The 15,483-nt window shown below is 36.3% G+C and overlaps 1 protein-coding gene across 1 annotated transcript in view; it reads right to left on the reverse strand.

Annotated features, from left to right (window-relative positions):
- The window catches only part of Pappa (pappalysin 1), a 223,026-nt gene that overhangs the window by 116,517 nt on the left and 91,026 nt on the right, over positions 1-15,483 (reverse strand). The window contains exon 8 of the mRNA XM_034502365.2: positions 3,767-3,895. Coding sequence (XP_034358256.1) covers positions 3,767-3,895 — 129 coding nt within the window. The remainder of the gene's footprint in view (positions 1-3,766; positions 3,896-15,483) is intronic.

Here is a 15,483-nt window from a genome sequence, read left to right on the forward strand (position 1 = left end):
GCTGCCTGATGATCCAGATGTGGAATTCTCAGCTACCTCTCTAGCCCCATGTCTGTTTGCATGCCGCCATGTTTCCTGCCATGATGACAATGAACTAAATCTCTGTATTATAAGCCAGCTCCCATTAAATGTATTCCTTCATAACAGTTGACATGGTCATGGTGTCTCTTCACAGTAATACAAACACTAACTATAACAATTATAAATTAGAAAATTCAAAGTTACAATTATAGGTTCTTAGGGGTGACTCTAGTGTTTCATGAAAACCATAGATGTACTGTAGGATCTTGAGACTAGTCAACAATAGGACACTTTCTCCCTGAGCTCTAGGCTCAGTCCAGTGTTCCACCATACACAGACTTTTCAGAAGCTTGGAGCTAATGCTTTTGAGTAGGAGAGACTCATATTTATTCTTCTTCTTCTATTTTGTAGCACTTGGAATGTCTGCATGTTCTGTTACTGGATTTTAAAAACATGGATATTAAATGCACACAATATATCATAGATTTCACCCTCAGAGATTTGTGGACCTTTATAACCCATATTCATGTATTTCTCTCAGTGCTAATTGCAATCAGAAACTATACTGCTAATGCTGGAGCAATGGCTCTATGCACTTGTTACACTGACAGAGGACTCAGGTTCATTTCTCAGCAATCTCAAATCTTAGTAACCAGCTTATTTGTACCATAATCCAAGACTTAAAAATTCTTATATTTTCAATATTAGTATTGATAATTGTATTTGGAAATGACATGTTGTACAGGTTGTTCAGGGTACAAATATGTATCCTTAATATGTGTGTTTCTAGTAAGCCAGAGGAAATTATACAAGTAATTACTGGCCTAATCTGTGTTTTATGTAAACATCACTTATTTAAAAGTTGCAAAAATAATACTTTAAGAATATCAAGGAAAAATTTAAATATCTTCTCCTCTCTGAGATAATATAAATTGAATGCAAACTCTTTTTTATCAAATAATAAAAACCTAGAGAAAGCACAACTCTCTGAAATTAATATTATTGTGGTTGTTGTTATTGTTGTTGTTATGTGTGTGTTTTACTGGAGTTGATTTTCTTCTTCTTTTATGTAGGTTCTGGGGATCAAATTTAGGATTACTATTTTTGTCTAGCAATTACTTTTATCTGCTGGGCCACATTGCTAACCCTGAAAACACAATTCTTAGCTGGGTCTTTATTTCAGAATCAAAAGTGCTTCCTAACGTCAAAAACTGTTAAAAACTGAATTTTGCCCAATGAGCATACAATTAGAATATGTTAAACAAAATAACTGATTAAACTCTCTCTCTCTCTTTCTCTTTCTCTCTCTTCATATGGGGCCAGATTGGTCCTACACTTACCGTGTGTCTGAATTTGAATTTCTGATCCTCCTGCTTCTACCCTTCCAGGGCAGGGCAGGTATGTGCAACCAGGCTGAATTTCTGTATATAACATAGGACTTCAAGCATGCTAGGTAAGAACTATTCTAACCAAGCCAGTCTCAGCCCTAAATGTGTCACTTTTAACTTTTCAAATTGTGAATTATCACCTTTTCAAGAGTTGCTAATATACATCAGTGTTGGGCAAGGGACTCTTGTGCATATTGTTATGCTTTTACTCAGACAACAGAAACGATGGAATTGTCTGGGATTCACATTACAACATGTATTTCTCTCAGTATTGACCACAATCAGAAAGCATACAGCCATGGCTGGAGGGTTGGCTTCATGGCTAACAGCACTCGATACACTGACAGAGGACTCGGGTTCATTTCTCAGCATCCATATCAGGCAGCTTCCAAGTGTCTTCAGTTCCAAGGGATCTGCCACTTTTTTTTCTGGACTCTCTGCAGGCACGAGGCATACATGTTGTACACACAGACACAGACACACAGAGACATAAATACACACACACCCACACAGGCATGCATACAATAGAAATAAATCTTTAAAAAGGACAGCATATTGTCACTAAATACCTAGGGCTTTGGAGTGGACTTTTGATTATAAACTGCTTTTACCTTTTAAATCTAGTAAATAAAGGAAATAAATCTAGTCATCGAGGCTCCTTTCTTCCAAATACAGAGCTTCCCAGCTTCCATCACCTTTCACACAATCACCAGTAATGAATCAAACTGCTCTTCCCTAGAGCATTGTTGTGAGTGACAAACACAAGCCATAGCCACCAAGCACCTTTTTTTCATACATGTGTTACATACTAATTCATAGGCTGCACATCAGTGCTTTCATCCAGCCCTGAAGCAAATGCTCTCTTCACACTACCCATCCCCCAACAGGAATAGCAATTGCAATTCCATGTTGCAAACATATTATATGACACCCAACAGTGCCATTTAATGAAGGAATTTGCCAATAGCTTGTTTTGCCATCACACACATAAGGCATGAGATTAAGCCTGTCAATTGTCTTAGTGATCGTGTCACTTGCAAATGAGCACACTGGCGATGGGAGCAGCAAGAAACTTAATGTGGAATGATGGTTGGTCTGATCTTCATTTCTATAGGAAAAAGAAAACCTCAATTTTTGTGCCAGCATCTGATTGTTTTGTGCTTACTTTTGAAGAAAACAAATTAGAAGTTGATGGTAAGGGTTGATGACTTCTTGCTTCTGTTTCCAGATGTGTATATCCTGCCCCCAAGGACCAGGCAATGAATAGATCAAACATCCTATAAGATCTGTTTCTTTTTGCATAACAGCTTGATATTTTGCCATCATAATTTCCAGTTGTGCTGAAATCTTTACACATCTTCATTCATTCATTTTCAGTGTATTCATCTTTAGACACTCTACTAATTCTAGAATACTGCTGAGTGCTTATGGTTTCAATACTGTATGTTAGAACACTTTATAATATTTGTGAGCCTTTGGCCTGCTTTCTGAATTGGAGATTCTGAACTGGTGACTCAGATTCACCTGCCTCTGCCTCTCGGGTGCTGGGATTAAAGTTGTGTGCCACCAGAGAGGGCTTAAAGAAATATTTTTAAGATTTATTTTTAAAAAGATTTGTTTATTTGTATGTATAAAGGTGTCTTCCCTGCATGTATGTATGTACACTATTTGCATGTCTAGTGATCATAGAGTTCATAAGTGGGTGCGAGATGCCCTAGAACTGGAGGTATTGATGACTGTGAACCACCACATAGGTGTTAGAAATTGAACTTGGGTTTCCTGCAAGCACAGGAAGTACTATTAACTATGGAGACACTGCTCCAGCCCTCACATTTTACAATTTATGTGTATATGTGTCTCTGTGTGGACATAAATTTTATAAACTATGAGTGCAGGTGCCTACAGAGGTGAGAGTTGTCTGGTTCCTGGAGCAGGAGTCACAGGTAGTTGTGATAGTCTGGTCCTCTGGAAGAAAAGCACACAGTCTTAACCACTAAGCTATCTCACCAGCGCCTTGCAAGATGTTTTAACCTAGATGAATTGTGTGCAGGTAACTGACTGACTGAATAATCACAGAAAAGACTAGTATAATCTTCTAGCACCTCACAACAAACAACCAAAATTGAGAACAGATGGTAGCAATTGCATAATAACACCTCTGGTTAAATCATATATTATATACTTGAGAAATGTGTGTGACCCCAGAACACAGTACCCACCAACTGATGGGTTTTTGGAGATCACTCCTGCCTCAGGGCTTATGAATTATACAGTAACTCCTAAAGTCTTCTATTTAAGTATCATGACCTAATTAACATTTCCTCAAAACTCCTCTTACATTAGATGGATCCACTTACTTTTGGATAATGCCATCACCACAATACCCACTGCCGTGGGTGTATATGGCAGCAGGTGATGGCTCGCTCTCTTCGTTTCCTGAAATGGTGATAATCTGGTACTGGTACACACTGCCAAGCTTCAGATCTCTGGAAGGTGCAGAGAAACTTGTTAGTTAAAACAAACACAGTGCTAGGGGCCTGATCAGAGAATGAAATACTGATTCTTTGAATTTACTCTTTTAGTCTTACTTATTTTTAATTTTATTTTTAAATCAAAGGCACATTTGCTTATCCAACAAGCTATACCATACAGTAGGTTAAGCTCCTTGGCTGAGCACAATGGATTACATTATAAGGCACACCAATAAAAATGGCCTTTACCAGATATATAACTGTGCATAATACTAAATGTTTTTTGACTTTGAACTTCACAACAATCCTTGCAGAAGGGAAGAATACCAGAGAGGATCGAATCCATACAGTGAGAGTTTGTGGGAAGCAGAAACCCTGGTAAAATATTGAATAAGCCAAAGGAGATTGAAGTAGCATATCAGATCCTCTGAATATTATCTAACCTTTACTCACCACATTTAAAGACCTGTGCAGGAACAACACTACACGAGAAAGCATTTTCCTTACAGTGTGTTACTGAGACTCTCCTACTCTGCACTCATTCCTGTCCATTACTGTTACCCTTTATATAAGTAACAGTAGCATTCATTAATTAAATCTTGGCCCTGGGCTATGCACTTGCTATATATTTTCTTATTTGAGAATTAAAACGACCTTACATGGATAGTCATATTTTTATGTTGTTTTTATTGATGATGAATCTCAGGCATAGAGACGTTAAGCCAATTGTTTTCAATTGCATGTTATCTAGTAATATCTTATATTCTTCCTCCTTTATCCCTACAGGCCTGCCCAATAACCACGTCTCTTGGTCTTGTTCTGGAATAACAATTCCGGAGGCTGGTACCTGCCAGATTTCTAACATGCCAAAACTGTGTCTCTCCTCTGGCTTAAGACTTCCAGGGCCTGTCCAGACTTCCTCACCTAGGAACCAGGCTATTGCCAATTATCCTTTAATACAAAAGCATGTTTGTGTCAATTCTACATGACCAAATCTCTACTCATATTTCCTTATAGACCATTTTCAAAAGAATATGTTAGTCTTCATATGCATTGACTTATGTACTAATTATTTATTTTTATCATAAAAAATTGTACGGTGGGGGTGGGGACACAAAAGGTTAATGAGGACATTCCAGGATAAAAGGAGGAAGATTTCATAAACAGAAGGAAGATGTCAGGAAATTTCAAGATTTCTTGCCCATCTGTTATTTCAGCTGCTGTGAAAGGTGGGAGCTGTTTGGACAAGGCCAATAAGATAACAGGTGTGTGAACAATGGAAAGGGAAGATCTCCTGACACTCAGTGTAGTGATAGACTTTATGAGCAATGAACCATTTTTATGAAGAAAAAAAAAAAAACCTTGATGAAAATGGGAGACTCATCATCCCCAAAGGGAGTTTGTTTGAGTAGCACTGAAGCAGTTACTGATGTTGTGGGCAAGCCAAACTTCTCTGCAGATTCTCTAAGAGATCTGGTGATGCACATCCAGAGTAATATTGACTAGATAAATGATGACTTCCTTGCAAACTCCCAGAATGACATTACCAGAATACTCATTTTCTTGACTCTTTGTCTACTTCTTGATCAATGAGTGACTCTCCGAGAAGGACAGGAAGAGAAGGGAGAGAGTGGGAGTCAAAGAAGATACATGAGCTCTACCATAAATTCACCTACTTCTAAGATATGGAGAAACACTAAAATAAGGCAATGTTTGGAATAAAATAAGAAATTTACTTCAGGTGACATCATGGACCACAGAGGACATATATTCATTGTCTGAACAGATGGGGCTCTTCCGTAGAAAAGCTTGACAAAATGAACAGTGCTTCCCAAGTTGTGTGTGACATGGCAAATGATTTGTAGCTGAAATATTTAATGTGATGGGTTAATCTGTTGTGGCTGTTTTCCTTCTAGGCCCTACCTTGGCTTCACTTGTAGTTTCTTCTTGCCATGTTCCTCCTATGTCTTGGCAATCACTAACTAGTAGGTAAGCAAACATGTTTTTGTGTTCTGGCTTTATCACTTTTACCCAGAATGTCACATGATATTCTTTTCTATCACTCTGAGCCTATTCCAAATGAACTCTAAACTTCTACTCACAGCATTTTCCTACAGCTTAAATGTGAGAACATAGACAGTACTTTTGGCTCATGATGAATAGCTAGAAAATGCTGACCCATTACTATCAATGGTTAATTAGCAAAAGTTTTGGTCACTGGAGTTATCTTATAGACTCTTTAATCTGGGAGAAGAATATATATATAATATATAATATATATATATATATATATTACACACACATATATTATATATATTATATATATACAAAATACACACACATATATGTGTGTGTGTGTGTATTTTTTCCCAGTGACACACACCTAACTTTCTTTCATATCAACCCACCCTTGCTTCTGTATTTTTTGTATAATAAGCTTACTCATGATGGATTATTTAGCTAATATTGAGTGGTTGTTTTGTGGCTTCTTAGCATGTCATTAAAAACAGTCTTTCTAAAACCTAGCCATTGCTCCAGTACAAATGTCTCAAATGGCATATGTACCTTAGGTTTGCATTTTCAATTATTGAGGAAAATGCTTCAATTTATCATTGGCACGATTTCCACAATATTCTTCTCAGAAGTTTTAGAAGAAACTGACTCATATTTGCAATCTCAGCTCTTGGGAGGCTAGTCAAGAAGATTAACACAATTTTAAGGCTAGCCCAAGCTGCCTAGTGATTGCTAGATCAGCCTGGGATGTGGACTGAGAATCTGTCTCTCTGTTTCTCTTTCTCTGTCTTTGTCTTTCCCTCTCCTTTTTATTTTTCTCCCCTACCATTATACTTACACACACACACACAACAATTTACATTGATGGGGAATATAAAACTTAAAGTATGACATCATTACCTTAAAAATGTAAAAACTTCAGAGGATAGCTAAGCATCCTTAGTTTTAAACACTTAGATATTCATTTCAAAACAAATATTTGAAATTTCTGATATGTAGCTAATATTATAATGGGTCAATTATAACCTATAGAAAACTATAATCAAGTCATTACAATTCCTGGTATCTGACTTTCAAAACACAACATGTTATTGTTGTCCCGCACATCTATTAAAACATAAAATGAAAAAAAAAGGCAGTACTGGGGAAGGAATCAAAGGGAGACCCTATTTATAACATCCTACTTTATTTCTTTCAAGAAACTTCTGAAGCCCTTGAATACTCTTCATTGATATCCAGTTGTTTCCATGTCATAGCATTTGTGTCTTACAGTGTCTCAAGGTATGTCTCTAGTTTCAAGCTGAATATCTTTTCTTTAATACTCAACCTTTTAGAAAAACAACCATAACTATAGTTTCAATTTGTTTCCTACTCGCTGGACATAATATGTTGTACTTCATGGGCATAGTTTCAATCCAAACAAACATTCCTTCAGTAATTATTATTATTCTACTTTTCAGGTGAAGAGAGTAACGCAGTGAGGAGAGAATGAGCTACCTGCTTATATAGAGTTTTGCTATGGGTAGAAACTTGAACCAGTTCTGTATAACCACATTCTGAGACAGTGTTTATTTCAGTCACAGAAGCTTCCTGCTGTTATGTAGTGGAAAATACAGAAGACAGGAAATCAAAAGACAGAACCTGCCACCTAAATGTGTTTACAGATGAAGCCCAGTTGGAAAGATTTAGAAGTCAAAAGACATACTTCTCTTTTAAATACTGTTAGTAACCAAGTGTTGTGGGAAGCCCATACTTCTTTGAGCCTCCATTTATTAATCTATGAAATAGAATCTGGGAGAAATATGATGCTTAGGTCTTCAATCTATAGTTCCAATTTAATGAGGAATGTGTACTTCTTTCTTCCTGGCTTGGACTTTTATACAGGTTAGAAGCTGCCATTACAGTTAAAACTCAGTAGTAAGAATGGGTGCAGGTCAAAACCTACCACCCAGACTGTCTGAGCTGGAAGATATGATGGGGAGACCACCTAGGCTGCCTCTGGCTCAGAAAGATCCCAAACATCCTGGTCCAGCCTGGGGCTAAGAAGCAGAGGGTAATGCCTGGGCACTTCAGATACCAACTTGGAGCCAAGAATAGGGAAGGAAGGAAACAATCACTTTTCAGTCCTGAGAAGAAGTGCCAGAGACCTCATAGAAACCCGTACAGCTCTTTTAATTAGAAGATACTTCAATTATACAGAAAAGTGTGGGGACTGCAACAAATGTACAAACTTCCTCTTTGTTTTTTTTTGAGTTATTACATTGGGCTATGTTTTATTTCTGTATCCATTTGCTTTATATTATTTTTATACTTTTGTACAGATGCACTGTTTTATGTATCTTAAATCATAGAAGTTTTAATGCTATGTCTATCATCTTGCACCTTTTTCTCTGTCTGCATTGTATTGAGAATACTCTCACTGGCAAAAGTAGATTATGTTCATTATTCACCACCATAAGTGGTAAACACCACCATAAGTCTGTAAACAAGTCATACTTTTATTAGCCATTCTATATATAATGGGAACCTAGGATGATTCTTTTAATATCATTATTATTTAATATTTTTGCTTGTTATTTTCAACAATGTTGCTTTAAACAATTGTGTCCACATTCCTGTGGACACAGAACAAGAGTTTTCTGAAAGAAATACACCAAACAATGGCATTATTAGGCAGAGAGTACTTGCATTTTCAAACTTATTACTTGTTGCCAAATTGTTTTCCCAAATGGTTGCACCAATTAGCAAGTCTACCAGCAGACTTCCCATTGCCTCTGTCTTTGCCAGCACTCAATTCTGCCAAACATTTAGCTTTTTGCCAATCGACCGGTTATTAAATTATATTTAATTATTGTATTATTTTGCTGTTGCTTCATTACTAATAAGCCTGAGTATCTTTTTATATAATTGTTGGCTTCATACATTTCTAGCCCCATGGATTGTCTGTTCATTCTATTGCCTTTTCAAAAACCTGTTTTTCTGTACTAATGCGTAATGTGTTTGTGTATACTGCATGGAAATCATTTATAACTTACAACTTGGAAAATGACATTTCTAAGCCCCTTATTCCTACAATGTACTCTGCTTATACTATTTTATTAAATAGTAATTTTAATTCTCTCATGATTTGTGTTCTAATATCATAAAATAACTTCTTTAAATTTATTTTAAAATGTTTATTTTATTTTAAATTATGTGCTTGTGTGCTTCCTGGTGATGAGATATGTGCATGTATGAGTGCAGGTTCCCACAGACTCCAAATATAGGCACGGAATCCCCGGAGCTGGAGTTACTGATGGTTGTGAATGCTCAACACAGGTGCTGTGAATCAAATTCAGATCCTCTACAAATAGGTGTTCTTAACCACTGACCTATCTCTCCTAACTCTCTACTTACTTTTAATTAGCAGATAGTTTGCCTTTTATAAATATTTATCTATAGATTATCTCATTGCACTGGCTTATTTATTTATTTATTTATTGTGAGCGTGCATCCATATATATAACTATGCATGCATGTGCTTTTCTGTAGAGGCCAGAGCACAGTCTCAGATAATCTTCCTCAATTGCTTGTCCTCCTTAGTTTTTAAGGGAGAGTTTTTCATTTTACCTGAATGAAGCTGGATGTTTGGTCCAGAACAGCTATTCTGTTAACCACTGCAATTTGCCTGCTTTTGCCTCCTCAGCTCTGGGGTAAAAGGGGTACACTACCATGCCTGTTTATATGTGAGTGCAGGGGATCTGAACTAAGGTCTTCATATTTGCACAGAGAACATATTACCTACTGAATAATTTTCCCCAGCTCTGGAATCTAAGTTTACTGTCATACTGTCAATAGCAATCTATCTTAATTTATGTATCTATTTAAAAATCTTGATTTGTGTTATGAATCCATTCCATACTTTTTTTCTTCAAAAATTTGTCCTTTTATTGAGTTATAAGATTCTCTGCTTTTTAATGTCTAGTGGGATTTTTATTACAATTTCATTGAATACATAGAGGTATTTGAGGGGAAAGAACATGTTTTTGATCATCCCCTTAAGTCACATAACTTACAATTTCATATATTTGAGTATTCTTTTATGTAACAGTGTAAAGACTTTTTGACAAAAATTGTGATGACTTTGCTTATTAGCAATACATTCTTAACAGATATTTTACATATGTCAATGATATAATTAATTATAGCTCTATCTATCTACACACATAAATGTATATATTCCAATTCTCTAGAGATAATAAAAATAACTAAGATATAATTTTAAAATGCTTAGAAGAAGTCATAGATTATTTCATCAATTCCAATAATATGTTGTTGCTGTCGTCTCACCAGAAGATAAAAGATAGCTTTATTTACTTATTTCCTTTGATACATTTTTTTCAAGTTCTGAAGATTGGACTCAGCCTAGCATGTGCTAAGAAAGCATTCTTCCATCAAGCTACATTCCTACATTCTTATACTGTGTATATATATATATATATATATATATATATGTTCCAATATATGTATGTATACTTATATATTGTGTATATATAATTACTCCTACTAAAAATTTCAATATGTTAATTTAACAATTTGCATATACATGCAAATTATTAAATATATATTCCAATATATGTATATAAAATTACATATTGTCATATATTGCATATATATAATTACTCCTAAAAATTTTAATATGTTAATTTAATAATTTGGATTATGATAGCAGATGATCTAATATTAAAGTAATCTCTCGTGTTAAAATAATCCAGATTTGACTCAGCATGTGTGTTTTTATGAATTTGTGGATGTCAATAAATTACTGAATTCTGTTTAGTAATATCTTACATAAAATTATTGATCATTAGTCATAACCTTTATCAATATAAAGTTTTATAGTTTTTATTTATTTAGTTCTTTATATGTATCCTAGCTGAAAGCATATGATAACCCTAATGTTTTGGGGTTTGGGGAGAGTGATTTATTATATGTTGTTGATACTTGAACATAGGGGATTTCCCTATTAGACATCTGTTCTACCAGTCCTCTAGCAGAACTTTACAGTGAGAGCTGACATTTTCTGGGACTTATTTTGGTTGATTATTGATCTATGTTATATTCCTTACTGTTTAATACAAATTAAAGTGTTATATAAAATAATTTACTTTAAAATGAAATTTCTGATCATAACATTATGAATTGAACATCTTTACATCTCTCTTTTAATATATGGAAACATACAATTTACTATAAGATCATACGTTTATAATATAATTTAATCTTTAATGTTGATCAGTATGTAGAAGTCAATCTAACTAGTTAAGCTACATTCTTTTTTCACATCCTGAACAAAGTCATATGTACCATTTCATTAGGTTATCTATTCATCTACTCACATGGCATTCCTTTAGCCATTCTAGGATGCTCTCTATTCCTGGGATACAAAGTGAATAAAATGTGGTGTATGGCAGTAGCACATCCTTTTAATACCAGTTCTTGGGAGGCAAAAGCAACCAGACCCCTGTGAATTTGAGACCAGCCTGGTTTACGGAGCTGGGGCCAGGGGTACACAGTGAAACTCTGTTTCTGAATGAAAAAATGAATGAATAAATAAATAAACAATCAAACCAAACCAAGTAACCCACTAAACAACAACAAAAATGTGATGTTCTCTTTAAGGTGTTCTTTAGAAGGGAAAGTTTTTAAATGGACACATTTAGCCTCATATAAAAAGTACAGAGTTTACTGAAGAAGGTTACTATTGCCTGGGCAGAAGAGGAGAACATTCTAGATGAGCTCTCACAAAGAAGTGTTCTGTGCTCATGTGACTGCAGAAAGGTCAGAAGTTAAGTCAAAAGAACAAGAGACTTGGCTTTCCTGGCAATGACTTGATGTTTTCCTTTGGTGGCATTACAGACACTTGGCTTGTGGATAGAGAAAGTGTCTATTGAATAGAAGATGCAAGTTTGACGCCCTGCTAGGTATTCTACTTTATTTAAGGAGAGCTAAAACCTCTAATAGCATACCATAGCTCATGAGGTAACATTTAAGCTCAAGTCGTCTACCAAAAGAATGCCTTTCTTAACACTCAGACAGTAACGATACATATACTCGAGATTTTCATGTATAATTGTCAGAAAGCTTTTAATTCCAATGTTTAACACTATGAAGAATTAAAGGAAAGTTCTATTTCTATTTAGGTTGGGAGATGTTTTGATCTAACTTTTTAGTAGTGAGCTTGGTGGTAGAAGGATTGTTAAAGATTTGGTACAAAGTACTGTCTTTGGAAGAAGTATCTTAAAAAGTAGGCCAAAAAAACTGGTCCTGGATCAACAGTCAGAAAAAATGGCCATGATTCTTTCATTAACTTTGCTGTGATTTTGGACAAATCAGTTCTGTCTGTTTAGTTTGTCCTCACTGAATTATAAACCATGGAGTTTAGAAAGACGAATTATACAAAATGAACATATTTTCATTGACTTCAAATATCTCAGAAAGAAAAATGGGAGAGAAACTAAGTCGAATGTGGCCAAAATACAAGGTACAGCTTGAAAACTGTGAACATAGAGCAGGATCTTACCATGGACTGGAAGAGTAAGAAGATTAGATAGAATTTTTCTTGGCATCTGCATTAAGTTGGTTTGGGTTATAAATCCTTAGTTCCTTGTGCTTGTTTTATAAAACCAATCACTTTTTATCCTTCATATTGGATTTCTATTTACTTGCTAAAGACACAGGGCATATTAACCCCTCATCATTATATCTCAGTTTCTAGCACAGTATCTGGGACTTAACAGTCTTCTAGAAGTATCTACTAAGTAAATTAATAGTTTGGACCAGTACATAGAAGGAGAATAGTAGAAGGTATAAATATTGACAGTGGTGTTCTGAGCAATAGGAGTTACATATAACAAGGCACAAGTAAATCTTTTAAGATAAAGAATAATTCACTTAGACTGAACCTTCAAGTTAGCCACAGACAAGAAAGCATTTACTATAATGGTCAAGTCAGAGTGTAGTCAAGGAGGGATTTACAGTCATCATGGGGATTCTATTGAAGTAAGAACAGGGTTGATGCAGTGATTTCCCAATGTTCTTCCCTACCTGTACCTGTCAAACTCAAAATTTAAGAGAGCTGACAGTAGCTGAGGTACTGAGTCAAACATCCATCATTTGCATGGATCAAGAATCTTTCTCCATCCATCCTTACTTGGAAGACATCATCCTTCCTACACAAGTGCCTGAGGTCCAATTGCTAAGAGAGATTCTTTGTTTTGTTTTGCAATGGCTCTCATCTTATTCGTCCTGGTGACCACTGCAGCCTCCAGTGCATGATCTGATTTCAACAAATGAAGAAATAGATATCAAGATCCGAGACTCTATTGAGTGTTTGGATTCCTTCCCAATGGAACTAAGGTAGCATCTCTCACACAGGTAATGCAAGACTCATTATTTTCATATTGACAAAGCTGCTTTTTACTCCATGTAAGACCCAGAAAAGAGCAAATATATACACACTACTGCTTAATTCCAGCAGCCTTTGATATGACTGTCCAAAGCTTTGCCCTGTTACCAATTTAAAGCACAGTAGCAAATTTAATAAAAACTAACAGTTTGCAGCCAAGGCCTTTGTTATTTTGTTTTAATTATCTTTTGCCACCAATTGAAATGAACTTTCTTGCTGCACTGAAATAAAACATAAGGGGAAGAATGGAGAGACAATATGGAAATTATAAAAAGCTTCTGAGCTTAGGATCCTGGCAGAGCAGGCATCCTGTGATTTTTCTGGTTATTTGTGTCATGCTGAGATCTGAATGGAGTATATTTACCATTTTGGGGGAAAGTCCACACCTGGATAGCATTAAAAGAAAAGAGAGGAAAGCATTCCCAGAGGACATTTTTTTTTCCTTGAAGACAACTGAAAGAGGCATGTGACAATTTCCCCAAACACTTTGCTCATGATAGACAGGTCACTTGATTATAGAGCAGAAGCTCTTGACAAGCTGCTTGATCGCCAAGGGCTCTGGGATCCCAAACACCAGATACATTTGGATGTAAACAAGGCATGCAGTATAGTGTGAAAATCGAGGCCAAGTTGGGGCCAGCCAGTCCAGCACAGGGACCCAGTGACAGCTGGTGATTGAGCAGCTCTGAGGAGTTACTGAGGACTAGGGGCCAGTGGGAAAAGCAATCTCCTTTCTCCTCCCCATAGCCTTTCTGGGTGGCCAGCAATTTTATTACTGGCAGAGGGCAAGCCCAACAGCATTTTTGAATTTGGCACCAGATCTAAAACTATTTGGGGGCTGGGCTTCCCTTTCTTCTCTGCCCCCATCATCCCCACGGACGTTTTGGGTTCGGTGAAAGCCCGCGTGCTGTTAGCAGGCTACATTTCCCCTCAATTTTGAAACCCATGTGTGCTTGGAGAAAATGTAATCCTTATGTTTCTGATTCATTTACACTTAACTCATCAAAACGCTATTTTGTAAGAACTATTTGATGTCTGCAGACTCTTCTGAGCCACTTTGTAAGTCCTGCTTCTTAGAAGCAGGAAGTTACATTTCTGGTGGGTTGGGGAGAGCTTGAACCTACAAGGTTGAGTTTGTTTTGAAATGAGGACTCCTGGAGGGTCACGTGGACCTTGAACTTGACCAAATGTGTTTTACTTCTTTCTATGCAGCTCCTTACCTACTCCAGCTGCCATGAGGTTACTACATCAACTTTCTGCATTTTCAGACAAGCAACTACAGAAGACCAGGGAGAACTGAGTTTCTATTGAAATCGCAATGTCTGGCCAGACTCCAGCATTTTTGCTATGTGGGTAAGGAACACTTAGCTTGCAGTTTAGGAGCCCTGAGTGCTAGTCTCCATTCTGCCACCAAATAACTAAAGGAGTTATCTTGTCTTTCTTGGCTCAATTATTTCTTTTGTCAATTGTCAGTTTAGATTAGATGATATTCAATGTTCCTTCTAAGTCCGAGAGTTTTTGGGTTTAACTTCTAGATAACAGATTTGAGTATTTCATACTGCCTTCTGCCAGTAATCAAAGTTTTGATGACAGACTGTATCTATAGCTTAGCTCAGACAAATTACACAAAATGTGGAGATCAGGGTCAAAGGACCCCAACCCTTCAAAGTATCCTACTGTGGATGGGTACCAAGCCTGTGGATCGGTACCAAACTTAGAGAAGTCATCCCAAATCACACAGCAATTTGATAGCAGAGTCCAGTGTAGCAGAAAACAAAGTAAAAAAAAAAAACAAGGAAGAAAAATCAGTAGGTTTTCTCCTCTATACATTAGCTCTCTGACATTTTTGATAAACAAATTTCTTCATAGGTTACCAACCTTTTCTTGGGGCAAAAGAAAAAGAAAAAGAAAAAGAAAAAGAAAAAGAAAAAGAAAAAGAAAAAGAAAAAGAAAAAGAAAAAGAAAAAGAAAAAGAAAAACCTGTCTCCCACTCTGGCAGCAAGAGCTCGAAAGCAGACTTCAGAATGGAAGTAAAATGGTGCTGCTTTGCATGAGGCCTGGGGAGGTAGTGTCTGGCTTGTATTAAAGCCCATGAGTGAATGATTAATCCTGAGTAGCAAACAAAGCCAGAGCCCTGTAACAT

This window comes from Arvicanthis niloticus, chromosome 5 (assembly GCF_011762505.2).
Source record: "Arvicanthis niloticus isolate mArvNil1 chromosome 5, mArvNil1.pat.X, whole genome shotgun sequence".
Taxonomy (NCBI): Eukaryota; Metazoa; Chordata; class Mammalia; order Rodentia; family Muridae; genus Arvicanthis; species Arvicanthis niloticus.